The sequence below is a fragment of the Geotrypetes seraphini genome, chromosome 4 (assembly GCF_902459505.1).
Source record: "Geotrypetes seraphini chromosome 4, aGeoSer1.1, whole genome shotgun sequence".
Classification (NCBI taxonomy): domain Eukaryota; kingdom Metazoa; phylum Chordata; class Amphibia; order Gymnophiona; family Dermophiidae; genus Geotrypetes; species Geotrypetes seraphini.
In genome coordinates this window covers 142,043,025-142,069,059 of record NC_047087.1, presented here as the reverse complement: position 1 = coordinate 142,069,059, position 26,035 = coordinate 142,043,025, and the positions used below count along the sequence as shown (strand labels likewise).

The window sequence follows — 26,035 nt, the reverse complement described above, 5'->3', positions numbered from 1 at the left end:
TTCTCCCTCTCATCCTTCTCTTCCCAATGCATCTCTACCTCATTCTTCTCTCTCTCTATGCCCAACAATTTTCGTCTTTCTTCCTTTTCCCATGTGCACTCTTTCCCTCTCACTCACACACTCATGCCCAACAATTCTCCCTTTCTATTCCCTCCCTCCTTTCTGTGTCCCAAGTTTATCCACATGCATCTTTCCCCTTCCAGCCATGTGCATCTCCTCTCTCTATTTTCTTTCATTCCACTTTATTCATGTGCACCTTCTTCCTTTCTTTTTTTCCTCTTCATCCATGTGCATGTCTTCCCTTTATCTTCAGTCCCCTTCTCTCTCCTCCATCCATGTGCATTTCCTCCTCTTTCTTCCTTTCCTCTCTATCCCATAAGCATATCCCTTCTCCCCTTCTCCTCCATCCATGTCCAGCATTTCTCCACATCCATCCATTCAGCCAGCCTTACCAACTCTCTCCATTCCCTCAGACCAACATTGCTCCCTCCCTCCTCCCCCCAGGAAGTCAATTGTTTCTCTTCCTCTAACCATCCTCCTTCTGCCGCCTTACCACTGCCTGAACTGGAATCTGGTTCTACATAGGGACTGGCCCTGGTGCTAACTTCAACGGAGAACCTACACATTCACGCGCTCAGGAAGGCCCTTTCGGCTTCACCCACTTTGACATGTTTGCGTCAGAGGGGCAGTACCAACAGGGCCTCATGAGCAGATATCTGATGCAGAGCCTTCGAGTCTAAGCTAGCACCAGTGCTGGGCCTGGTATAGACTCCAGACTCCGTGCAGGCAGCGGGAGGGTGACAGAAGATGGAGGACTCTTCATCGCTGGAGTTAGCTTGGTGTTGCCCGAACTGTGGGGCCATCCAGGCTGACTACTACTGAGCTAATTCCCCAGAACAGACAACTTCTTCATTAGCTTTACTAGCATCATTCATGAGCAGAGATCCTCATACCTCTGAGGAAGTTACCTGTAGTGTCCTGCTATTCAGATAAATCAATATATCTAATCAAATATTTACATGTTTTGTCTTTTCCTTTTTTTTTTTCATTTATATAGCTAGACCATGGATCCTCAAGGGCCACAACCCAGTCAGATTTTCTCAGTGAATATGCATGAGATCTATTTGCATGCACTGCATCCACTGTGCATATTCATTGTGGGAATCCTGAAAACCAGACTGGGAAAAGAACAACTGAACAGCTAGATCATTCTGCTGTATTCCACTCCTTCCATCTTACTAATACCTATTATTTTCCCCTTTTCCTTTGTTATCCCCATAAGGTACACCCCAAATCAAATGTGCCCCATCTTCATATATTTTAATTAATATAGCAATGCCTAATGGTATGTACCATAACTTCCAGGATTAGCTACTAAAAAGCTGCTTGAGAGAATTATGGACTTCTTATCTCCATAAGGTACACCCCAAATCAAATGTGCCTTTCTTTCCCCTGGACTTGTAAACATTGCAAGAAACACAAACCATACGTATCTTGGCTAAAATCTTGAGATCTGTGTCATTTTCATCAAATCAGTCCTGAAATTTAATGTACAGTACTGTGTATGTCTGGCAGCGCTATAGAAATGATAAATAGTAGTAGCAGCAGTAAGTTCCTTTTTAATGAAGCCAATAATATTAGCATTTATAGAGCATATCACATTGCAAAATTTGTTCCATGCCATTTCACAGTCTGTACGAAGAGGTGCTGCAAAGTTTAGCCCAACCAACTTCCTAAATTGAGGGTTCCTTTTATTAAGGTGTACTAGCGGTTTTATCGCACGCACAGGATTAGCGGCGCTATAGCACACGCTAGCCAAAAATCTACCATCTGCTCAAAAGGAGGCGGTAGCGGCTAGCGCGCGCTATTCTGCGCATTAAAGCCCTAGTTCACCTTCGTAAAAGGAGCCCTGAGTGTTATTTTGCCACTGTAGCTGAAAAGAGTGTTATTTTATTTTGCAAAGTACCAATTTGCAGAATTGTAATGTTATGTTTTGACATTGTTTCAGATCATTGACTGAATCATGTCAACAAAAAGTGTGGAATTTTTAAGTGTGGAGCTCCGAGCAGTCATGAAGTTCCTATTCCTGCAGAAGAAAACTCCAAAGGAAACCTATAAATGTAAGATGCAAACACTGAGTGACAAATGTCCATAATATCTCACAGTAAAAAAGTGGTGTGCAAACTTTCACTGTGAAGACTGAGACCGAAGATGCAGCAAGGTCTGGGAGGCCTCAAACGGTGTCAACTCCTGAAATTGTTGACCATGTCCATGACCTGATTTTGGCTGATTGGCGAACATCGGCTATAACAACTGCTGAGACACTACAGATATCCAGGGAATGTATTGGATATACAATCTATGTGCAGCTGGTTATGCAGAAGCTGTCTGCCAAGTGGGTGCCCAAATGTTTGAATGCTGATGAGAAACATCAAGTAGATACTTCCAAATTGATTCTGCAGCATTTTTAGTGAGCTGGTGCAACTTTTTAGAAATAGTCACTGTTGATGAAACATGGTTATGATTCTGAAACAAAACAATCCATGCAATGGTAGCACTCAGGTTCTCCAAGACCAAGGAAATTCAAGACACAAAAGTCAGCAGGAAAGGTCATGGCCACAGTGGTTTGGGATGAAGGTGCTGTAATCACTGACCATCTTCCAAGGGGCCAAACAGCTAATGCAGAATACTATTGCTGTGCTGATTAAAGGAGTCATTAAAAGAAAATAGGAGCGAGAAGCTGCATAAGAACATAAGAATTGCCGCTGCAGGGTCAGACCGGTGGTCCATCCTGCCCAGCAATCCGCTCATGAGGCGGCCCTCAGGTCACAGACCAGTGCTCTAATTGAGTACAGCCTCACCTGTGTACGTTCAGTTTAGCAGGAACTATCCCCTTTCAGCTTTAGAAAGTGCCCTCTCATTCTTCCTTCCTTCGAGAGGGTGAACAATCTGTCTTTATCTACTAAGTCTATTCCCTTTAGTATCTTGAACATTTCGATCATGTTCCCTTTCAGTCTCCTCTTTTCAAGGGAGAAGACGCCCAGTTTCTCTAATCTCTCACTGTACGGCAACTCCTCTAGCCCCTTAACCATTTTAGTCGCTCTTCTCTGGATCCTTTTGAGTAGTACCGTATCCTTCTTCATTCGGCGACCAGTGCTGTACACAGTACTCCAGGTGAGGGCACACCATGGTTCGGTACAGCGGCATGATAACCGTCTCCAATCTGTTTGTGATCCCCTTCTTTATCATTCCTAGCATTCTGTTTGCCCTTTTCGACGCCACCGCACATTGCGCGGACGGCTTCTTCGATCAGAACTCCCAAGTCTCTTTCCTGGGAGGTCTCTCCAAGTACCGCCCTGGACATCCTGTATTCGTACATGAGGTTTTTGTTACCGACATGCATCACTTTACCCTATCCATGTTGAATCTCATTTGCCATGTCGATGCCCATTTCTCAAGTTTGGTTATGTCATGTTGCAGATCTTCGCAATCCCCTTGCATTCTGACTACTCTGAATAAATTTGCATCATCTGCAAATTTAATCACATCACTCATCGTACCAATGCCCAGATCATTTATAAAGATGTTGAACAGCACGGGTCCCAGCACTGAACCCTGCGGCACCCCACTTGTTATGCTCTTCCAGTCTGAATATTGTCCATTTACCCCCACTCTCTGTTTCCTATGCTCCAGCCAGTTTTTAATCCATGTGAGTATTTCACCCTCAATTCCATGGCTCACAATTTTCCGAAGTAGTCGTTCATGTGGAACCTTGTCAAACGCCTTCTGAAAATCCAGATATACAATGTCGACCGGGTTGCCCTTGTCTATCTACCTGTTTACTCCCTCAAAGAAGTGCAGCAAATTCGTCAAACACGATCTGCCTTTGCTGAAACTGTGCTGACTGGTCCTCATCAGCCCATGTCTGTCAAGATGATCAATGATGCGGTCCTTTATCAGCGCCTCTACCATCTTTTCCGGTACCGAGGTCAGACTCACCAGTCTGTATTTACCCGGATCCCCCCTCGAACCTTTCTTCAAGATCGGTGTAACATTCGCCACCTTTCAGTCTTCCGGAATCTTTCCCGATTTGATCGACAGATTGGCTATTAGTTGAAGCAATTCAGCTATAGTCCCTTTCAGTTCCTTGATGATCCTCGGATGGATGCCATCCGGTCCCGGGAATTTATCGCTCTTTAGCCTATCAATCTGCCTGCATACCTCATCTAGACTGACCGTCAACCCTGTCAGTTTCATTTCTTTGTTTCCAGCATATAGCCTGATGGGTTCCGGTATGCTGTGTATATCCTCGTCGGTAAATACATATACAAAAAATATGTTCAGTTTGTTGGCGATTTCTTTGTCTTCCTTTAGCACTCCCTTTATTCCACGGTCATCCAACGGTCCCACCGCTTTCTTCACGGGTCGTTTCCCTTTAATATATCGAAAGAACGGCTTGAAGTTTTTCGCCTCCTTGGCTATATTTTCCTCATAGTCTCTTTTGGCCCCTTTCATCGCCTTGTGGCACCTGCGTTGATGTTTGTGCTTATTCCAGTTTTCGAGCTTTTCCATTCCTTAAATGAAGTTTTCTTGTCTCTGATTGCTACCTTCACCTCTACAGTGAGCCACGGCGGTTCTTTGCTCATTTTCCTCTTGGATCCTTTGTTGATTCGCAGTATATGTAGATTTTGTGCCTCGTTGAATGTGTCTTTAAAAAGGGACCAAGCTTGCTCTAGCGTTTTTATAGTGCCTATCCTCTTCTTAATCTTCTTCCCCACCATGAGTCTTATCCCTTCATAATTTCCCTTTCGGAAGTTCAGCGCTGTGGCCGTCGTTCTGGACCGATATTTCTTCCCTGTGTCCAGGTTGAAGCAGGTCATATAGTGATCTTTGCTTCCCAGCATCCCTTCTACTTCTACACCTTGTGCCGGTTCTTGTAGTCCATTTAGAATTAAGTCCAGAATTGCATTTCCTCTCGTATTTTCCTTGACGAGTTGTTCCAGGAAGCAATCATCTACAGCATCCAGGAACTTGGTCTCCCTACTGCAGCCAGAGGTGCCTAGGTTCTAGTCTATCGCCGGATAATTGAAGTCACCCATGATAACTGCGTTGCCTCCCTTTCAGTTGCATTTAATCTCATCCGTCATTTCTCCATCAATTTCTTCAGACTGCCCTGGGGGTCGGTAGTAGATGCCGATCTTCGTTTCCAGTCCATTTGTTCCCGGAATTTTGACCTATAGAGATTCTAATTTATCCGTCAGTTATGGCGTGTTCTCTTCAGTAGATTCAATTCCCTCTTTGATGTATATGGCAATGCCCCCACCTTTTTGAGCCACTCTGTCTCTGAGGTATAGTTTGTATCCCGGTAGCACAGTGTCCCAGACGTTTTCCTCAGTCCACCATGTTTCCGTGATGCCGATAATGTCCATGTTATCCCTTTGTGCCATAGCTTCTAATTCACTAATCTTATTCCTTAGGCTCCTTGCATTCGTGTACATACACTTGAGTTTGTGGCCTGTTCCTTTTTTGCATTTCCTTCCCTCTTGTGTCCCTTTTGATCTGTCTTGCCTGTTATCTGGTGAGTCTTTTCCTCTATCTTCCTGCACGGTATCCTCTGGGTATATCGGTTTCCGAACCATCAACTCTCTCTCTCGGTTGACTGTCAGCTTTCCCCTTCTTCCTAGTTTAAAAACTTCTCAACTTCTCTCTTGATATTGCTTGCCTGAAGCCTCATTCCATCTCTGCTGAGGTGGAGTCTGTCCTTCCTGTATAGCTTGCTCTTCCCCTCGAACGTCGTCTAGTTGCGCACAAAGTGGAATCCTTCTTCCTCACACCAGCGCCGCATCCACACATTGACTGCTTGCAGCTCTATCTGCCTCTTCTCGTCGGCCCTGGGTACCAACAGGTTCTCTAAGAATGCTATCCTCTGCTTTGTCTTCAGCTTCTTTCCTAGCATCCAGAACTTGTCCTTCAGTACTTCTCTGTTGTAGTTCCTGCTACTCATGTTGTTCGTCCCCACATGGATCATCACCACAACACAATGCGACAGGTTACAAGGATGGCAAAATGATGGATGTTTTAAAGCGGTTGGGGTATCATTGCATAGACCATCCATCCTACTCACCAGATCTTGCTCCATATGACTATTTTCTGTTTCCAAATCTTAAAAAGAACTTAAAAGGGTGACAATTTGATTTCTGGACACTGAAATACTGGTACGCTGCTGCAATCACCTCTGAATCACTCAGAGTATTTTTGGAAGGGTTACAGAAACTTCAGACATGATGTACTAAGTGTGTTGAACTTAGGGGTGAATATGTGGAATAACTTGAAAGTTTAATGGATCTACATCATTCCCTTCTTGGTTGGGCTGAGAACTTTTCAGCACTCCCGCATACCTGTTAAAATGGAGCTCAAGAGCTATGCAGATTGTTTAATGTTGTAACTTCCCTCTGAGTATTTAACATCCTTGGTTTTCACTCCCAGTCCGGTGTTTTTCCCTTCTCTCCCTGCCCCCCCCCCCCCCACACACACACACATTGCAGTCCTCTGACCTTCCGGCAGTATCAACAATCAAGGCAACCTTACCTCCTGCTGGCCCCAGCAAGCTTTTCCTCTGCAGCATCCAGGAACTTCTGTAGAGAGGCAACATATGGGGCCAGCAGAAGAGGCTGCCTTGATTACTGATGCTGCCAAAAGGTTGGAAGACTATAGTTCATGGAGCAAGGAGCGAAGAGAAAGATGCCAGACTTTGGGAGGGGGCAAAGGATAGGAAGGAGAGGGAGAGATACCGGATCATGTGTGTGGGAAGGAGTGGATACCTATGCATTCGACTGGTGGGGGCTGGATTGGTGGGGGGTAGCTGGTCTCATGTGGATTGAATCTTTAGTTTTAAAATAATTGACTAGGTCTGGGACTGTCAGAATAGAGGGGTTGTTACTATTTGTGATCTTGTTTATGTTGGTAAGGTTATCTATTTACTGAGAACAGTTTGTTGATTTTAAGATTATCTTCTGTGTTGATCTTTTTAGAGTGGTACTCTTTCTTCTTTTGCATCAATGGTGATTTATGTTCTAGGATTTTATGGTACCACTTAGTCTTGTTTTCTGGGGACAGGTGTTTACGCCAGTAGCGCTCAGCTTGTCAGCAAGCTCTTTTTAGGGACATAAGTGCCAAATTGAACCACTTTCCTGATGATATTTAGATTATTTTGCTGCAGAGTGGGGCATTTGAGTGGGGCTAGGTTGTTTAGGGTTTGTTCATTGATAGTTTTCCAATGGTCGAGGAAGCAGTGGCGTACCAAGAGGGGGAGGTCCGCCCCAGGTGCACAGCATGGGGGGGGGGGTGCACAGCCGGCCAGGTCCGGGTCCTCCTGCCCTTCTTTTCCCTCAGCCACGCCACTACAATCCTACCTCCCCCCGCCGACAAGAAGTCTTTCCGACGTCAATTCTGACGTCGGAGAGGACGTTCCGGGCCAGACAGGCAATGATTGGCTGGCCCGGAACGTCGGAAAGACTTCTTGTCGGCGGGGGGAGGTAGGATTGTAGCGGCGCGGCTGGGGGAATGGAAGGGGAGAGGTGCTTTTTCTTTTTTCCCCTGCGGCAGGGAGGGCAGGATGTAGGCAGGCAAGCTGGCTGGCTTTAGCGCAGCAGGGAGGGAGGGAGATAAGTAGACAGGCAGGCTGGCTTTGTGGGTGGCCAAAATCTGGAAGGTAGTGGGGGGGGGGGGCATAAGAAGGAGGCACTGAGGGCACTAAGGACACGGGAAGGAGGCACTGGGGGCACCAATGACATGGGACGGAGGCACTGGGGGCACTATGGACACGGAAAGGAGGCACTGGAGGCACTATGGACACAGGATGGAGGCACTGGGGGCATTAAGGACATGAGAAGGAGGCACTGGGGGCACTAAGGACACAGGACAGAGACACTGGGGGCACTATGGACACAGGATGGAGGCACTAAGGACATGAGAAGGAGGCACTGGGGGCACTAAGGACATGGGAAGGGGGCACTGGGGGCACTAAGGACACAGGACGGAGGCACTGGGGGCACTATGGACACAGGAAGGAGGCACTGGGGGCACTATGGACAGGAAGGAGGCACTGGAGACACTATGGACACGGGACGGAGGCACTGGGGGCACTATGGATACGGGACAGAGGCACTGGGGGCACTATGGACACAGGAAGGAGGCACTGGGGGCACTATGGATACGGGACAGAGGCACTGGGGGCACTATGGACACAGGAAGGAGGCACTGGGGGCACTATGGACATGGGACGGAGGCACTGGGGGCACTAAGGACACAGAATGGAGGCACTGGGGGCACGAATGACATGGGACGGAGGCACTGGGGGCACTATGGACACGGAAAGGAGGCACTGGAGGCACTATGGACACAGGATGGAGGCACTGGGGGCATTAAGGACATGAGAAGGAGGCACTGGGGGCACTAAGGACACAGGACAGAGACACTGGGGGCACTATGGACACAGGATGGAGGCACTAAGGACATGAGAAGGAGGCACTGGGGGCACTAAGGACATGGGAAGGGGGCACTGGGGGCACTAAGGACACAGGACGGAGGTACTGGGGGCACTATGGACACAGGAAGGAGGCACTGGGGGCACTATGGACAGGAAGGAGGCACTGGAGACACTATGGACACGGGACGGAGGCACTGGGGGCACTATGGATACGGGACAGAGGCACTGGGGGCACTATGGACACAGGAAGGAGGCACTGGGGGCACTATGGATACGGGACAGAGGCACTGGGGGCACTATGGACACAGGAAGGAGGCACTGGGGGCACTATGGACATGGGACGGAGGCACTGGGGGCACTAAGGACACAGAATGGAGGCACTGGGGGCACCAATGACATGGGACGGAGGCACTGGGGGCACTATGGACACGGAAAGGAGGCACTGGAGGCACTATGGACACAGGATGGAGGCACTGGGGGCATTAAGGACATGAGAAGGAGGCACTGGGGGCACTAAGGACACAGGACAGAGACACTGGGGGCACTATGGACACAGGATGGAGGCACTAAGGACATGAGAAGGAGGCACTGGGGGCACTAAGGACATGGGAAGGGGGCACTGGGGGCACTAAGGACACAGGACGGAGGCACTGGGGGCACTATGGACACAGGAAGGAGGCACTGGGGGCACTATGGACAGGAAGGAGGCACTGGAGACACTATGGACACGGGACGGAGGCACTGGGGGCACTATGGATACGGGACAGAGGCACTGGGGGCACTATGGACACAGGAAGGAGGCACTGGGGGCACTATGGACATGGGACGGAGGCACTGGGGGCACTAAGGACACAGAATGGAGGCACTGGGGGCACTAAGATCTTGGCCTCAACACTGATTAATGATAGTATGAATCTGACTTCAAAATCACTATTACAATTTGAGCTGTATGTAGCAAATCAGGCACTGAGGCACTAAGGACATGGGAAGGAAGGAGGGAGGGAATAGAAAGGGACAATTGTTGGGCCTGAGTGCAGAAAGAAAGAAATGAACGAAAGGATACACAGTCAATTAATAGATGTCTCCTTTTGATGAAAAAAATAAATGGTCATGTTACCTCTGACTTACTTTCTCTGCAGCAGAGTCGGCAGCCGTGCTGAGGTGCAGGAAGGTCCCGCGCTGACTCGTCTGCCGGCTCTGCTCTGGAAGAAGTAAGTTACGTCGGAGGGGGTGGACCCGGCAGACGCAGTCATTGCAGGACTTTGCCACAACTCCCTGCGTCTGCCGGGCCTACCCCCTCCGTCGTAACTTACTTCTTCTGGAGCAGAGTCAGAAGATGAGTCATCGCGGGACCTTCCAGCATGCGGCTGCTGAGGCCGCTCCAGAGCAAGTACGTTGGAGTGGGGTGGACTGGCAGCCGGCAGCTACAATTATCGTGGGACCTTGCTGCATGAAGGGAGAGAAAGGAGCAGGATTGCTGGAATGGAAGAGTGGTGGAGGGAAAGAAAGGGGGAAGGGTGGTATGGAAGTGTGGTGCTGATAGAATTGATGTACAGAGAAAGGGGAGAGACATAAGGGGGAAGGATATTGGAGGGAGAGAAAGGGGCAGATGCTGATTGAAGAGGGGTGGATGGCGAGAGAAAGGGCAGACATTGGATGGTAGTGGGGAGCCTATGCTGGATGGAAGTGCAGATGGAAGAGATAAGGGAGCAAATGCAGAAAAGAAATGGGAGGAGAGAAAGAGGGGAGCAGACGCTGGATGGAAGTGGACAGAGAGAAGAGAAGGTACTAGATGGAAGGGTTGGAGAAAGAGGGTACATGATGGAAGGAGGGGATAAATAAAAGGAAGGCACATGATGGGGAGAAAAGGATTGAGTTAGGGAAACACTGGAGGGGTGAGGGAAAGAGGTGGCAAGCTTTAGGTAGACAGTAAAAAAGGACATTTATGAGAGGGTAGTAAGAACAGATGCAGAAAATAAATTGAAAAGGAAAATGAGGGAAAAAAGGGAAAGGGACTGCAGAGGAGAGGTGTGGGAGAGGGAAGGAGAGGAGAGAGATGCCAGACCAATGGGGGTGAAAGGAGAGATGGAAGGGGGAGGCATACAGTTTCTGGAAGGGGCATAGAAGGAGAGAGGATGCCATATAGGGGAAGAGAGACGGCAGACAGTGGATGGAAAGAAGAGAGTTACAAGAAGATGAGGAAAGCAGAAACCACAGAAGACAAAGGTAGAAAAAAAATTTCTATTTATTTATTGCTTTAGGAGACATGTGTCACTGTTTCTGTGGTGCACTGTATGCAAAGCCCAGCTTCTTACTGGTTCAATTTAACCTTTGTCTATGTATTTCTATTTTATCCCCCATTTTACAAAACTGTAGAGCGTTTTTTAGCGCCAGCCATGGTGGTAGCAGCTCTGATGTTCAGAATTCTATGAGTGTCAGAGCTGTTACCACCATTGCTAAAATCCACACTACAGTTTTGTGAAAGGGGGAGGGGTTAGTTTGTGATGACATATTCCATACTAGGCGAAGGTGTTTTCTGTGTTCTGTGTGTTCGAAAGACATGGTTTTTTGTTAGGATTGACTGCAGGATTGATCTGTACTAGTCTGGCTTGTTTAGTTTTACAATGGGTGTATTGATATTGTACTGCTCACTGCATGTGTAAGATGCTGCCTTTTCCTAGGTACTCATGTGTGACGTGTGGTTTGTTGCTAAAAATCATGTTTTTTGTACAGATGGGGGGATGTCAAAAAATGATGGGCCTCGGGTGTCACATATGCTAGGTACATATGGTAAATACACTTCCACAAAATTATGAATGCAATGATGTCATGCAAAATAATAACAATAATAATAGCCAGTACTGCTTCAGTTTGGGAGAACGTTCAGATAGAACTAGAGGAAAAGCCTCAGACAGGGGCCCTCCCACCACCACAATGGTGGAAAAGGTGGTTGGGTTGGTAACCTCACTGGCAAAAACCTCTATAAGACTCCCAATTTCAAAAAACTGTAAGCAGGACTGTCTTTGCTGGATAGAAGAAAAATTTCTACTTATCTCTTCGATCGGTACACCGATGGTGGCCAGCGTTTCACTAACTTGCTGCCTCAGGGTGTAACAAAATCCGATCAAAACTTAAAGCAGGACGCCGTAACGTCTCAATGTGATCACATTGAGACGTTACGGCGTCCTGCTTTAAGTTTTGATCGGATTTTGTTACACCCTGAGGCAGCAAGTTAGTGAAACGCTGGCCACCGTCGGTGTACCGATCGAAGAGATAAGTAGAAATTTTTCTTCTATCCAGCAAAGACAGTCCTGCTTACAGTTTTTTGAAATTGGGAGTCTTATAGAGGTTTTTGCCAGTGAGGTTACCAACCCAACCACCTTTTCCACCATTGTGGTGGTGGGAGGGCCCCTGTCTGAGGCTTTTCCTCTAGTTCTATCTGAACGTTCTCCCAAACTGAAGCAGTACTGGCTATTATTATTGTTATTATTTTGCATGACATCATTGCATTCATAATTTTGTGGAAGTGTATTTACCATATATATTTGATTTTTCACAACTCCGAGTATTTTGTGACATATGCTAGGTACGCCACTGCGAGGAAGTCTTGGTCAGAGATTGGGAGGGATAATAATGAGTTATCTATTTAATTCCAGTTCTGCCCAAGGCTCTGCTTCCAACTATATGTTTATAGAAAACGTTTCCCCCCATTTGTCTGATAACATTGGTAAGAGACATACTTTCAGTAGGGGACCTGTATCAAGATGGAAGCGGGAAAGGATCCAACAGTATCCCATAAGACTAATCAGCAAAGAACTCTGGGTAGACACTGGAAGAGCGTGGTAACAGATCTGATTCATATTCCTCGATGTCAGCTCTTCTGGAAATGAAATGTCAAGGGGAACGTCAAGAGTGGGATGAAGAATGTTGATGAAGAATGCTGGTGTGCTCTGCTCCTTGGAAGACGATGCTTGTGATGCATGTCTCTTTGATGCAAATTCTTGACATTGTGGAGTCCAAGATTGATGTCTCGATGAACTGCATGGGTGGTGCTCTGACTGGACTGGAGCCAGGAGAGTTGATTCAGAAGTCTGCATGGGATGCGACTGCAGTATCCCAGCTAGTTCTTGCTGTAGCAGCGCTTGAAGCTGTTCTTGCAGTGCTGGCACCAGTGCCAATGTTGACAAGAGTACAGTAGGCACTGGCTGCGTTGGGTGTTGATGAGTTGGGGATCTTGATGTCGTGGTATGCCTCAAGAGAGACACCAATTGCAGCAATTGCAATTGAGCATCAGTGCATTGACACTTGGAGTACATCAATGAAGATGACGCTTGAGACAATGCCGATGCATACTTTGAGGGGGAGACATGTTTATGCTTCTTAGCTCACTTATGAGGCTCCCCTAATGATGGTAGTACAGATGATAAAGTGGTAGAATGAATTGTCAATGTGGCCAGTGAGTGTCAATGTGTGTATGTGTCACTGTCGGAGTCTCCAGCAATACTCGATGTTCCTGAAGTTGTATCAAAAAGTTTCTAAAATTGTAACTTCCTGGCTTTAAGCGACCTCTTCTGCATACAAGAGCAGAGATGTCTTAATGATCCGGACCTAGACACTGAACACACCAGTTATGTAGGTCTGAACCTGAAATGGTCCTTTGATATCGAGTGCACCACTGGAAGCTGCTAGGAGTCTGTGACATCGATGGTAAAATTGCTGATGAGAAGTCAAAGGGCTCAATGGCCTGAGGAGGTCGAGTAGATGGAATATCCCAGAACCCGAGGAGATCATAAACGGAGACCACGATGAAAAGCTGGTCCAACTAGAGGCGAGCCAAGAGGATGTCCTCCGACAGATAGACAGACTGAAGAGCAACAAATCACCGGGTCCAGACGGCATCCACCCAAGGGTAATAAAAGAACTGAGAAACGAAATAGCGGAAACACTTCGTCAAATATGTAATCTATCCTTGAAAACTGGGGAGATCCCAGAGGACTGGAAAATAGCAAATGTCACGCCCATCTTTAAGAAGGGATCAAGGGGAGACCCAGGAAATTACAGGCCGGTGAGCTTGACCTCGGTTCTGGGAAAGATGATGGAAGCACTGGTCAAGGACACAATCTGCGAGCACATAGAAAAAAATGGACTACTAAAGGCGAGCCAGCACAGCTTCTGCAAGGGTAGGTCGTGCCTCACGAACTTACTGTACTTCTTTGAGGGAATAAACAGCCAGATGGACAAGGGGGAAGCCATAGACATCATTTACCTTGACTTCCAAAAAGCCTTCGACAAGGTACCCCACGAACGGCTGCTTAAGAAGGTGTGGAATCACGGGGTACAAGGGGATGTACACCGATGGATCAGAAACTGGCAGGTGGGCAGAAAACAGAGGGTTGGAGTAAAAGGGCATTACTCAGACTGGCAATCGGTCACGAGCGGAGTTCCTCAGGGATCGGTGTTGGGACCACTCCTGTTCAATATATTTATCAATGACCTGGAGACGGGGACGAAATGTGAGGTCATTAAATTTGCTGATGACACCAAACTCTGAAGCAGGGTCAAAACCACGGAGGATTGTGAAGACCTGCAAAGGGACCTGACGAGACTGGAGGAGTGGGCAAAAAAGTGTCAAATGAGTTTCAACATAGAAAAATGCAAGGTCATGCATGTAGGGAAAAAGAACCCAATGTTCAGCTACAAAATGGGGGGAATATTGCTAGGGGTGAGCAACCTTGAAAGAGACCTAGGGGTGATGGTGGACACAACATTGAAACCATCGGTGCAGTGTGCGTCAGCCTCAAAGAAAGCAAACAGAATGCTGGGCATCATCAAAAAGGGTATCACAACCAGGACAAAGGAAGTCATCATGCCGCTGTATCGTGCAATGGTGCGCCCGCACCTGGAGTACTGTGTCCAGTACTGGTCGCCGTACCTCAGGAAAGACATGGCAGTACTCGAGGGAGTCCAGAGAAGAGCGACTAAACTGATAAGAGGTATGGAAAACTTTACATACGCTGACAGGTTGAAAATGCTGGGGCTGTTCTCCCTGGAGAAGAGGAGACTTAGAGGAGACATGATAGAAACCTTCAAGATCCTGAAGGGCATAGAGAAAGTGAATGACAGATTCTTCGAACTGTGGGGAACCACAAGCACTAGGGGTCAATCGGAGAAATTGAAAGGGGACAGGTTTAGAACAAATGCTAGGAAGTTCTTTTTTACCCAGAGGGTGGTGGACGCATGGAATGCTCTTCCAGAGGTTGTGATAGGCCAGACCACAGTACAGGGGTTCAAGGAAGGTTTGGATAGGTTCCTAAAGGATAAAGGGATTGAGGGGTACAGATAGAAGCAGAGGTAGGTTATAAAAATGGTCAGAAATCACTTCACAGGTCAAGGTCCTGGTGGGCCACCGCGGGAGCGGACCGCTGGGAGGGATAGACCTCTGGTCTGACCCAGTGGAGGCAACATCTTATGTTCTTATGTTCTTAATTCCCAGGTGTGGGAATGGGCTGAAAACTGCTGGAAGGCCTGAAAAACTCAAAGTTGGAAAAAAATGAAAATTTTTGATAAAAGGAAAGAAATGATAGAAAACAAAATATGAGAAAAACTAAAGAAAAAAAAAGAATGGGAAAGCACAAAAAAGTAGAAAGTTTGATACGCTTAGAGAGAGACTCTAAAACAGTTTCTCAGCTCCTCAGAAAACTAACAACTTCAGGTCCCATGAGCTGGAATCAGGCGAGAAGGCATCAGCAAGCACACAGTAAAGATGGTCTTAAAGTTTTGAAGTGTACACTTTTTGACTGTCTGTGCCAGGTTCTGTGAATAACATCACCCAGATTTGAAAATATAATGCCTGCTTGTTCTTGGAGATGGTGCATTAGTACACAATTTTTAATAAGCTTTAATAAAACTCTTAAATGTCAGTTATTTATTTATTCATTCATTCATTCATTCATACATCCATTCCTACCCATAAAAAATCATGGTGGTTTACAAGTTAAAAAATAAGTAATTATCACACATATACCAAGGAAAGACAAATAGCACAGTTACTTACCGTAACAGGTGTTATCCAGGGACAGCAGGCATATATTCTCACATGTGGGTGACGTCATCTACGGAGCCCCGGCGCGGACAGCTTTTCAAGCAAACTTGATTAAAGTTTCAAGTTTGCACACTGCACCACGCATGTGCGTGCCTTCTCGCCCACTAGAGGGCGCATCCCACCTCGTGGTCCTCAGTTCCATAACTAGCAAGGAAGCCATCCCCGGGGAGGCGGGCGGGTTGTGAGAATATATGCCTGCTGTCCCTGGATAACACCTGTTACGGTAAGTAACTGTGCTTTATCCCAGGACAAGCAGGCATGATATTCTCACATGTGGGTGACCTCCAAGCTAACCAAAAAAGGGCAGGTGGGAGGATGGCAATTTAGGAAAACAGATTTTGCAAAACTGACTGGCCAAACCAGCCGTCACTCCTGGATAAAGTGTCCAGACAGTAATGAGAGGTGAATGTATGAACCGAAGACCAAGTGGCAGCCTTACATATGTCCTCCATCGGGGTGGATCGGAGGAAAGCTATCGAAGCTGCCATCGCTCGGACCTTGTGCCCCGTGACTCGACCCGGGGGAGGAAGGCCAGCCTGAGCGTAGCAAAAGGAAATGCAAGCGGCCAACCAGTTAGACAGAGTGCGCTTGGAAACTGGATGCCCTAATCGATTGGGATCGAAGGACAAAAACAATTGAGGAACCTTCCGATGAGGCCTGGTGCGTTGAAGATAATATGCCAACGCCCTCTTACAGTCAAGCGTGTGAAGCGCCGTCTCGCCAGGATGGGAGTGGGGCTTCGGGAAGAACACAGGAAGGACAATGGACTGATTGAGGTGGAAGTCAGAAACCACTTTAGGTAAAAACTTAGGATGGGTGCGGAGGACCACCTTGTCGTGATGAAAGACAGTGAAAGGAGGGTCCGCAACCAAGGCCTGCAACTCCCCAATCCGCCTGGCGGAGGTGAGGGCAATTAGAAACACCGCCTTCCAAGTCAGAAATTTCAAGAGGGACTTGTTGAGTGGCTCAAACGGGGGTTTCATCAGTTGAGCCAGAACCACATTCAAATTCCACACGACAGACGGAGGCTTAAGAGGGGGACAAACCCTGAGTAACCCTTTCATGAAGCGTGTCACCAAGGGATGGAGTGACAGAGGGCGTCCCTCCAGAGGTTGGTGGAAAGCAGAAATCGCACTGAGATGAACCCGCACCGAAGTGGTTTTCAAGCCGGAGCGCGACAAATGAAACAAATATTCTAAAACCGAGGATACCGGAACTGATACCGGATCCAGGTGAAAAGACGAGCACCAGGTGGAAAACCTGGTCCATTTCTGCGCATAGCAAAGCCTCGTCGAGATCTTGCGGGAGGCTTCCAACACCTCCTTCACCGATTGAGACAGGTCCGGAGGAGTCAGGGAACAAGAAACCAGGCTGTCAGGTGCAATGACTGCAGATTGGGATGTAACATGGATCCTTGACTCTGAGACAGCAGAGAAGGAGAGACAGGCAGGGGAAGAGGCTCTCTGGCACTGAGCTGGAGCAGCAGGGAGAACCAGTGCTGACGCGGCCACCGAGGTGCTATGAGAATCATCGTGGCCGTGGACGATTTTAGGTGTACCAACGTTCGCATGATCAGAGGGAACGGAGGGAATGCATACAGGAACCTCCCTTCCCAGTCGAGTAGGAAGGCATCCGCTTCCAGACGGTCCTGCGAGTACATCCGAGAACAATATAGTGGTAGTTTGTGTGTCTCCGGAGAGGCAAACAGATCCACCTGTGGCGTTCCCCAGCGAGCGAAAACCTCGCGTAGAACTGCTGAGTGTAGAGTCCACTCGTGCGGTTGCAGAAGTCGACTCAGTTTGTCCGCCAGGCAATTCCGTTCTCCTTGGATGTAGACCGCCCGGAGGAAGATGTTCCGGGAGGCCGCCCACTCCCAGAGGCGAAGAGCTTCGGAGCAGAGGGGCCATGACCCCGTTCCTCCCTGCTTGTTCACATAATACATTGCCACCTGATTGTCCGTGCGGACGAGGACCACCTGGTCCTGCAATATGTGAACGAAGGCTCGAAGTGCTAGGAAGATGGCTCGCAGCTCTAGCACGTTGATATGACACTGACGGTCTTCTGTCGACCACAGGCCCTGCGTGCGAAGACCGTCGAGATGGGCTCCCCACGCGTACTCCGAGGAGTCCGTGGTCAGGACCTTGCGAAAAGGCGGAGTGCGAAACAATAGCCCCATGGACAGATTTGAAGAGTCTGTCCACCAACGCAGCGATTTCCGCAAGGGCGGAGTTACCGAAATGAGGCGAGACACCGGGTCGCACTCCTGACGCCACTGGGACGCGAGGGTCCACTGAGGGATCCTCAGATGTAGCCTCGCAAACGGCGTGACATGTACCGTCGAGGCCATATGGCCCAGCAGCATCATCATGCGCTTGGCCGACACCCTCGATAGTTGAGAGACCTGGCGGCTCATCCGTACCAAGGTTTCCAACCGCTGGGTCGGCAGGTAGGAGCGTAGGCGCACCGTGTCCAGCACCGCACCTATGAATTGAAGAGACTGCGACGGCCTCAACTGAGACTTTGGAAAGTTTATCTCGAACCCGAGAGTTTGCAGGAAGGCAATAGACTGTCGGGTCGCTGAGATAACCCCCTCCCTGGTCGGGGCTTTGATGAGCCAATCGTCCAGGTAAGGGAACACATGGAGTCCACGTGACCTGAGGGCTGCTGCAACCACCACCATGCACTTCGTGAATACTCGTGGGGACGCGGCCAGGCCGAAGGGCAGTACCCTGTACTGGAGGTGGAGGTCCCCCACCTGGAATCGTAAGAATCTTCGACAGGCGGGGTGCACCGGAACATGGGTGTATGCTTCCTTCAGGTCGAGGGAGCACATCCAGTCCCCTTCCCCCAAGAGGGGGTACAAAACCGGGAGAGATAGCATTCGAAACTTCTCCCGGGCCAGGAATTTGTTGAGCTTCCTGAGGTCCAGTATGGGGCGCAGGTCCCCGGTCTTTTTTGGGACCAAAAAGTAGCGGGAGTAAAACCCCGTACCCCACTGGTCCTTGGGGACCGGCTCGACCGCCCGAAGCTTCAAGAGGGCTTTGGCTTCGGTTATAAGGGTCGGTAGCTGCGAACGGTTGCAGGGGACTAAACTTGGGGGACTGTCCGGCGGCGAGGACACAAAGTTGAGCGAGTAGCCCTCGGAGACGATCCGGAGCACCCAAGCGTCTGAGGTAATCCCGGTCCATGCCTCCCGGAAGGACCGAAGACGGCCCCCGATAGGAAGGGGTTCCTGTGAAAGTGCGGAGGGGAACCCGCCCCGTCCGCTCAGCCCGTCAAAAGGAAGGCGCGGGCTTAGAAGGGCCCTGCGCCTGGGCTTGGGTTTGTCCCCCTCTGCCTCGCTGAGACGGACGTCTCGGAGGCGGTCTCGAGAAAGCCGGGGTCGACTTCTGAGGGTATCGGCGCGGCGGAGGCCGAAAGGGTTTCTGCGGCGGGGGTCTAGGTTTGGGGCGGACCAGGGATGCTAGAGAGCGCTCCTGTTCCGACAAGCGTTTGGTCGCCGCATCCAATGACTCGTCGAATAACTCGGACCCCACACAAGGCAAGTCTGCCAGGCGTTCCTGCAGGTTTGGGTCCATGTCGAGGGTGCGAAGCCAGGCCAAGCGGCGCATGGCCACCGAGAGGGCCGACACCCTCGAAACCAGCTCAAAGGCGTCGTACACTGCGTGGAATAGGTACAACCGCAATTGAGACAGGTTGGACATAAACTTATCGAATCCTGCTCTTTGGGAGTCCGGTAACGAGTTTCGATATTGAGGAAGGTCCTTCACCATACCACGCAAATAGGAGGAAAAGGTGAAGGCGTAATTTAGAACCCTGGTGGCCATCAGGGAATTTGAATAGAGGCGACGGCCAAACTTGTCCAGGGTCCGCCCCTCCCTGCCTGGTGGAACCGCCGCAGAAACCCGTGAGGGCTGTGATTTTTTAAGAGCAGACTCCACCAGAAGAGACTGGTGTGAGAGCTGCGCCTTATCGAACCCTTTAGGGGGAATCGTCCTATACTTCGATTCCATTTTTGAAGGCACAGACGTGACTGTAAGAGGGTTTGACAAGTTATTCAGCCAGGTTTGCAGAAGGACACTGTTGAGAGGGAGTCTAGGCACCTCCCTAGGAAGAGTGGGGAGGTCCTGTTCCTCCAAAAATTCTTTGGAATACCGAGAGCCTACCATGAGGTCAATCCCCAGGGCTTGGGCCATGTCCTGAACGAAGGATGAAAATGAGGACGGCCTAGCCTGGGGGGACGGGGTTCTCGACCGCCCCACCGAGGAGAGGGGGGAGGCCTCATGGGAATAATGAGGATCCCTAACCGATCCCGAATCCCAGGATCCCCTCTCGAGGGCCCTCGAGGGGGAAGGGGAAGTTATCCTCCTCGCAGAACCCTTGGGTGAGGATCCCGGGGTTCGTGGGACACTCTCCCGTTTCCTCGGCGAGGCGGCCCGGGAAGACTTCCCATGAGGTGAGCGGAGGAGCCTCGGGTTGTCGAGGCGCAACTCCGACACCTGCAGCGCCTCGCCCCCGAACGACGAGGAACGGTCGCGCCGAGGCGAGCCTCGGGGCCGCTTAGACTTCCTCGATCGACGCCCCGTCCGAGGTCGCGTCGAGGGCGAGGCGTGTCTGGAAGACCCGGAGGAAGAGGAGGAAAGACGGCGCACTCTGCGCAACTTTTCTTTGGGCCTTACACTCCGCTCAGGGGGTTCTCCCGAGGTCGAGGTCCGGGGCGGGGCCGAGACCGAGGCGAACGGGGCCACCGTACCCGAGGCCGAGGTCGCCGAGGCCGGGGCTTCCGAGGGAGCCCAGGCCGGGGCCTCCGAGACCGAAGGCGCCCCGGCCGAGGTCGAGGCCGCCGGAACCGCAGCACGCTGCAACACTTCCAGGGCTCCCGACAGCTCCGATGAGATCAGAGCTCGGAGGAGATCCTGGAAGGCCGGAATCCCCACGAAGGTGGGGAGTTCCGAGTCCGGGGCACACTCCCTGGAGGGCGACCTCGGTTTCGAGTATTCCCTCGGGGTGTGCGGAGTCGAGGTCCGATGCGGGGCCAGGGTCGACCCACCCGCCTTGGCCTGACTCGAGGATGGCTTCTTTGCTGAAGGGGATGGAACAGAGGACTTACCCGAAGCTTGCTTCACTGACGACGCCTTCGAGGAAGAGGGCCGAGGCGAGGCCGAGGCCCCCGAGGACGCCGAGGCCGAGGTCAAGGCCGGGGCCGAAGCCGAGGCCGACGTCGAGGCCTTAGGCGGCGCGTCGGCGGCGAACAATTTGGCCATTCTTGCCTTACGGCGACGGAGGGCCCTGTTTTGGAAGGTAGCACAGCGATCACACGAGTCTGTCGGATGTTCGGGCCCAAGACAGACAATGCACCACCGGTGAGGGTCAGTGATGGAAAGCAACCTCTCGCACCGGCTGCACTTTTTGAATCCCGTAACAGGACGGGACATCCACGAAGAAAAAGAAGAAGGCCGGGAACGTACCGACGTCCCGCGGCCACGGATTCCGGGAGCCCCCGGAGCCCGATGAAAAACGAAAGACTTTTTTTTTTTTTTTTTTGAAGGGAAACGAAAAGAAAAAACAGCACCGCGAACTAATTCGAAGGAAAACAAACTAAACGCGGCAGCTAGAAGGCAAAAACACTGGAGCTCAGATCCACAGGGCTTTCTTGCTCCGCGGAAAAATTTGAACTGAGGACCACGAGGTGGGATGCGCCCTCTAGTGGGCGAGAAGGCACGCACATGCGTGGTGCAGTGTGCAAACTTGAAACTTTAATCAAGTTTGCTTGAAAAGCTGTCCGCGCCGGGGCTCCGTAGATGACGTCACCCACATGTGAGAATATCATGCCTGCTTGTCCTGGGATAAGAAAAAAAATGCACTATAATAAATTACAACATAAAGAGATGTTATGCTGAAAAAAAGGAAGTAATCTGTAAAAACAGCTGGAATTTTACCTCTGTATTTGGGTTAAGTTCCTTGTCAGGGTTCATTATTCCCAGCAGGCCCCAGTCTGTCAGCTCCTTACACCAAGCAAGTCGCAGGATAGTCAGGCGGTTGAGGTGGGTAGAGATTGCTTGGATACTAATATCAGTGAGGGTCATGCAGGAGGAAAGGTCTAAGATACGCAAATAAGCACCTAGTGATCCAGCCAATGAGACAACAGATATATCCTATTGAAGAGATAGAGAGTTATGAAAAGCAACTGGGAGTGCAGAAAATAAGACACATCAATAGTCACTGAATACTGTCTCTAATTAAAACAACCCACTTTGTTCTGGAGAGACTACATCCTTCCAACAGCTAAGAGGTTAATTCAGTTTCCCTTTCATTTAACTTATGAAACCTGCCATTTTGAACAAATTACTTTAATTTTAATAGAACTTTACTAGCTCCCATTTTTGGCACATTTATTAAGAGACAATTAGTGGCTGAGAACCCAGTTTATTTCAACCAATTGTTACATTGGTTTTCAGACTATAGTACCTGGAAGGCCAAGCTTCGCTCAGAGAAATAGGGTGCATGAGTAATGTGACCATTTATTTTTTCATCGAAACGGGACATCTATTAATATTCAGACCTGCCCCCCAATCCCGCCCTAGACCTGCCCCAATCACGCCCTAGCCCCACCCCCAATTTCTTCCATTCATTTTTCATGTACACACAATATCTTATTAATTCATAACTGTAAACATAAAATTTTAAAAAACCACAAAGCACACTACGCAGAGAAAATGTTAATTATCATTTATGAGTTTCAGATTTTTTCAAAGATGTCAAGGCAGATGACTTTAAAATATGCAATGTCACCTCAGTAACTATAAAAAAAATAGACAAATATAGTGCAAAATATAGACAGCAGATATAAATTCTCAAAATGGACACATTTTGATCACTAAATTTAAAAGAAAATAATTTTTCCTACCTTTGTTGTCTAGTGATTTCAGGAGTCTCTGGTTGCACTTCCTTCTGACTGTGCATCCAATCTTTCTTTCTTTCGCATCCAACATTTCTTTCACAATCCAGCCCCATCCCCTTTGGGTCCAGGTCTCTCTCTCTTTTCCCTCTTACCTTCTCCAGATCCAGTGTCAGTTCTCATTTGTACCTTTGTTCCAGGTCTCCCTCTCTCTCCCTCCTCTGTTATGATCTTAAATCTCCCTGTTCTTCCCCAGGGTCTCTCCCCCTCTGTCTGAACTTCCCATAGTCCTGCATTTGCTTCCTGTCTTTCCCCTGTGGTCCAGGCCTTTCTCTCTCTAGTCTTTCTAATCTGCTTACAACCACCCCCCTTTCTCTGCCTCTTTCTCACCTTCCTCCCTCCCAGCAGATTTTAGCTTATCTCTCTCCTCCTTTTCTCCTCTCAGATCTGGTATCTGTCTCCTTCCTCTTTTCCTCCTCCGAGGTCTGGTATCTGTCTCCTCCCCTTCCCCCCTGCTCAGGCATCTCTCTCTCTCTCTCCGCTCCCTTCCTCCTGTTCTTCCTTCTCAATTTATTTTCTGCCTATGTCTAAATTCTTTCTTACTATTCAGTCCTCAATTTCCCTCTTTCATTGTGTCTACCTATAGTTTGCCACCTCTTTCCCTCACCCCTTCCAGTATCTAACTCTATCCTCTTCCCTCAATCCAGCATGTGCCCTTTTTTCTTTCTCCTCCCCACTTCCTTCCAGTGTCTGCTTCCCCTCTCTCCCACTTCCATTTAGTCTGCCCCCCTCTCCCCCACACTTCCATTCAGTGTCTGTCCCTCCTCTCCCCACACTTCCATTCCGCATCTGTCCCTTCTCTCCCCCACACTTCCATTCAGCGTCTGTCCCTCCTCTCCCCTTCACTTCCATTCAGCGTCTATCCCTTCTCTCTTCCACACTTCCATTCAGTGTCTGTCCCCCTCTCTCTACCCCTTCCACCTACTGTTCACCCTTTGTCTCGCCCCTTCCATTCTCTGCCCTCTCTGCCCTTTCCATCCAGTGCCTGCCCTCTCTCTCTTCCATATGGTATCTTCCCTCTTTCTATGCTCCTTCCATAAACTGTCTCCTTTGTACATGATTCATTTCAGCTTCCCCCTCTCCATTTTTCTGTCTCCATATGCTCTGGAATCTCTCTCTTCTCCTTTCCTTCCTTCCTTCTCACTTCACCCCATGGTCTGACGTCTCTATCTCCTTCCTTCCCCTCCCCATGCCCTAGCATCTCTCCCTCCCCCTCCATGGTCTGGTATCTCCTTTCCTTTCCCTCCCTCCCATGGACTTGGCATCTCTCGTTCCTCTACCTTTTCCTTTTCTCTCCTTTTGTGTCCAGCATCTCCCACCTGCCTTCCTACTCATTATGTCTGGTTTTTTTCCTTCACCCTACAACCTTCATGTCCAGCATCTTCCTGTGTTCCTTTTTTTCTTCCTTATCTGATTTAGCAGCTTTCTCCCCTTTCCTGAGCCAGCCAACCCACCATCTTCCCATATCTCATTCAAGTACTTCCCCTCTTTACCACAGGGAATCAGCTCTTAGCTTAATTTAGAGGCGAGTGTTCGAGTGCTGCTGCGAGACTGAAGGCGTTTCTTAGCTGCCATCAGTCCTGCCTTCGGCTGCGCCGGTAATGCTAAACTGCACAGTAAAACCAAAGAGAGAAGCCGCGGGACTCTCCCACTTGCCTGCATCGCTCGAAGTTCTGCCGCTCTCGATCCCGCCCCTCAAAAACAGGAAGTCACTTCAGAGGGGGGCAGGATCAAGAACGTCAGAACTTCGAGCGATGCAGGCAAGTGGGAAAGTCCCGTGGCTTCTCTCTTTGGTTTTACCGTGCAGTTTAGCATTACCGACGCAGCCGAAGGTAGGGCTGATGACAGCTAAGTGAGCTGCCTGGATCGCAGGCCCCCTTGCCATCCCCTAATGCTGGCCTTGAGAATAGGGAGGATGATTTCGGACCTGGCAGGCCCCCCCCTGACCATTTCAGCGCTGTAGGGAGGGAAGGAGGGAGGCAGGCTTTAGAGCGGGAGGGGAAGCGATCGCCGGTCCGTTGTCCCCGCGCACAGCTTCTGGATGTTGTCCCCGAAGCAGTGGGTCGGGACAACAGGATGGTAGGTCCCATAACGGGACTGTCCCGTTGAAAACGGGACGTATGGTCACCTTGTGCATGAGCTGCAAAGGGAAGAAGGAGCAGTAGCTACGGAGACAGTGCCTTAGCAACCTTGAGTCCTGCTTTTCCCTGCAGCTTATTGGCTGCCTAAGCTTCCTTAGCAATGTCTGACTAATGGGTTGCAGGTAGAGAGTTGCGCGGGGACAGAAATCCCACCCGTCCCCACCCGTCCCCGCCAAAGTCCCACCCGTCCCCACCCGTCCCCGTGAGGAATCCCACCCGTCCCCACCCGTCCCCGTGAGGAATCCCTCCGTCCCCACCCGTCCCCGTGAGGAATCCCCTCCGTCCCCACCCGTCCCCGCGAGGAATCCCCTCCGTCCCCGCCCGTCCATATAAACTTCAGAAATAGTTATTTCATTTAATTATGCTACTGAATTAAAGGCTCTGGTAGAAACCATTTACAAATAAGCAAAAAGACTTTATTAATTTGAAAATATTAATTGGGAAGAATACATACTTTGCAAATGGGTTTCTACCAGAGCCTCTAATGTTTATACATTTTTATCAACACAACTAATATACTACTTTATCCTGAAGCAAAATAAAAAAAAAGAAATATAATTCTTTTCCTACCTTTGTTGCCTGGTTTCTGCTTTCCTCATGTTCTCATTCAATTCCTTCCATCCACTGTCTCTCTTCCTTCTGCATCTTCCATTTGCTCTGTTACTGTGCCTCTCCCTTTCTTCCCCCTTCCAAATTGGTCTGGCACCCATCTTCTTCTCTCCGCTCCCCCCATAGTCTGGCATCTGTCTTCTTCCCTGCCAGCGTCTTCTCCCTACTCTCTCTTCCCCATTTCCTTTCAGCGTCCTTCTCCCCCCATCTTCCTCATATCCTGTCAGCGTCCTTCTCCCCCCTCTGTCTTCCACATGTGCTTTCAGTGTCCTTCTCCCCCCTCTGCTTCCCCATGTCCTTTCAGCGTCCTTCTCCCTCTCTGTCTTCCCCATGGTCTTTCAGCGTCCTTCTCCACCCCCCCCGTCTTCCCCATGTCCTTTCAGCGTCCTTCTCCACCCCTTTGTCTTCCCCATGTGCTTTCAGCATCCTTCTCCCCCCTCTGTCTTCCACAAGTGCTTTCAGAGTCCTTCCCCCCCACCCTTCCCATGGCCTTTCAGCGTCCTTCTCCACCCCTTTATCTTCCCCATGTCCTTTCAGCGTCCTTCTCCACCCCTTTGTCTTCCCCATGTGCTTTCAGCATCCTTCTCCCCCCTCTGTCTTCCACAAGTGCTTTCAGAGTCCTTTCCCCCCCCCCGCCCTTCCCATGGCCTTTCAGCGTCCTTCTCAACCCCTTTATCTTCCCCATGTCCTTTCAGCGTCCTTCTCCACCCCTTTGTCTTCCCCATGTGCTTTCAGCA

At 49.6% G+C, this 26,035-nt stretch overlaps 1 protein-coding gene across 2 annotated transcripts in view; it reads right to left on the bottom strand.

The window, feature by feature from the left end:
* LRRC29 (leucine rich repeat containing 29) overlaps window positions 1-26,035 on the bottom strand; it is a 155,066-nt gene that overhangs the window by 21,242 nt on the left and 107,789 nt on the right. For both annotated transcript variants that reach the window (XM_033942430.1, XM_033942429.1), the window contains exon 4: window positions 21,530-21,745. In XM_033942430.1, the coding sequence (XP_033798321.1) occupies window positions 21,530-21,745 (216 nt within the window). The remainder of the gene's footprint in view (window positions 1-21,529; window positions 21,746-26,035) is intronic.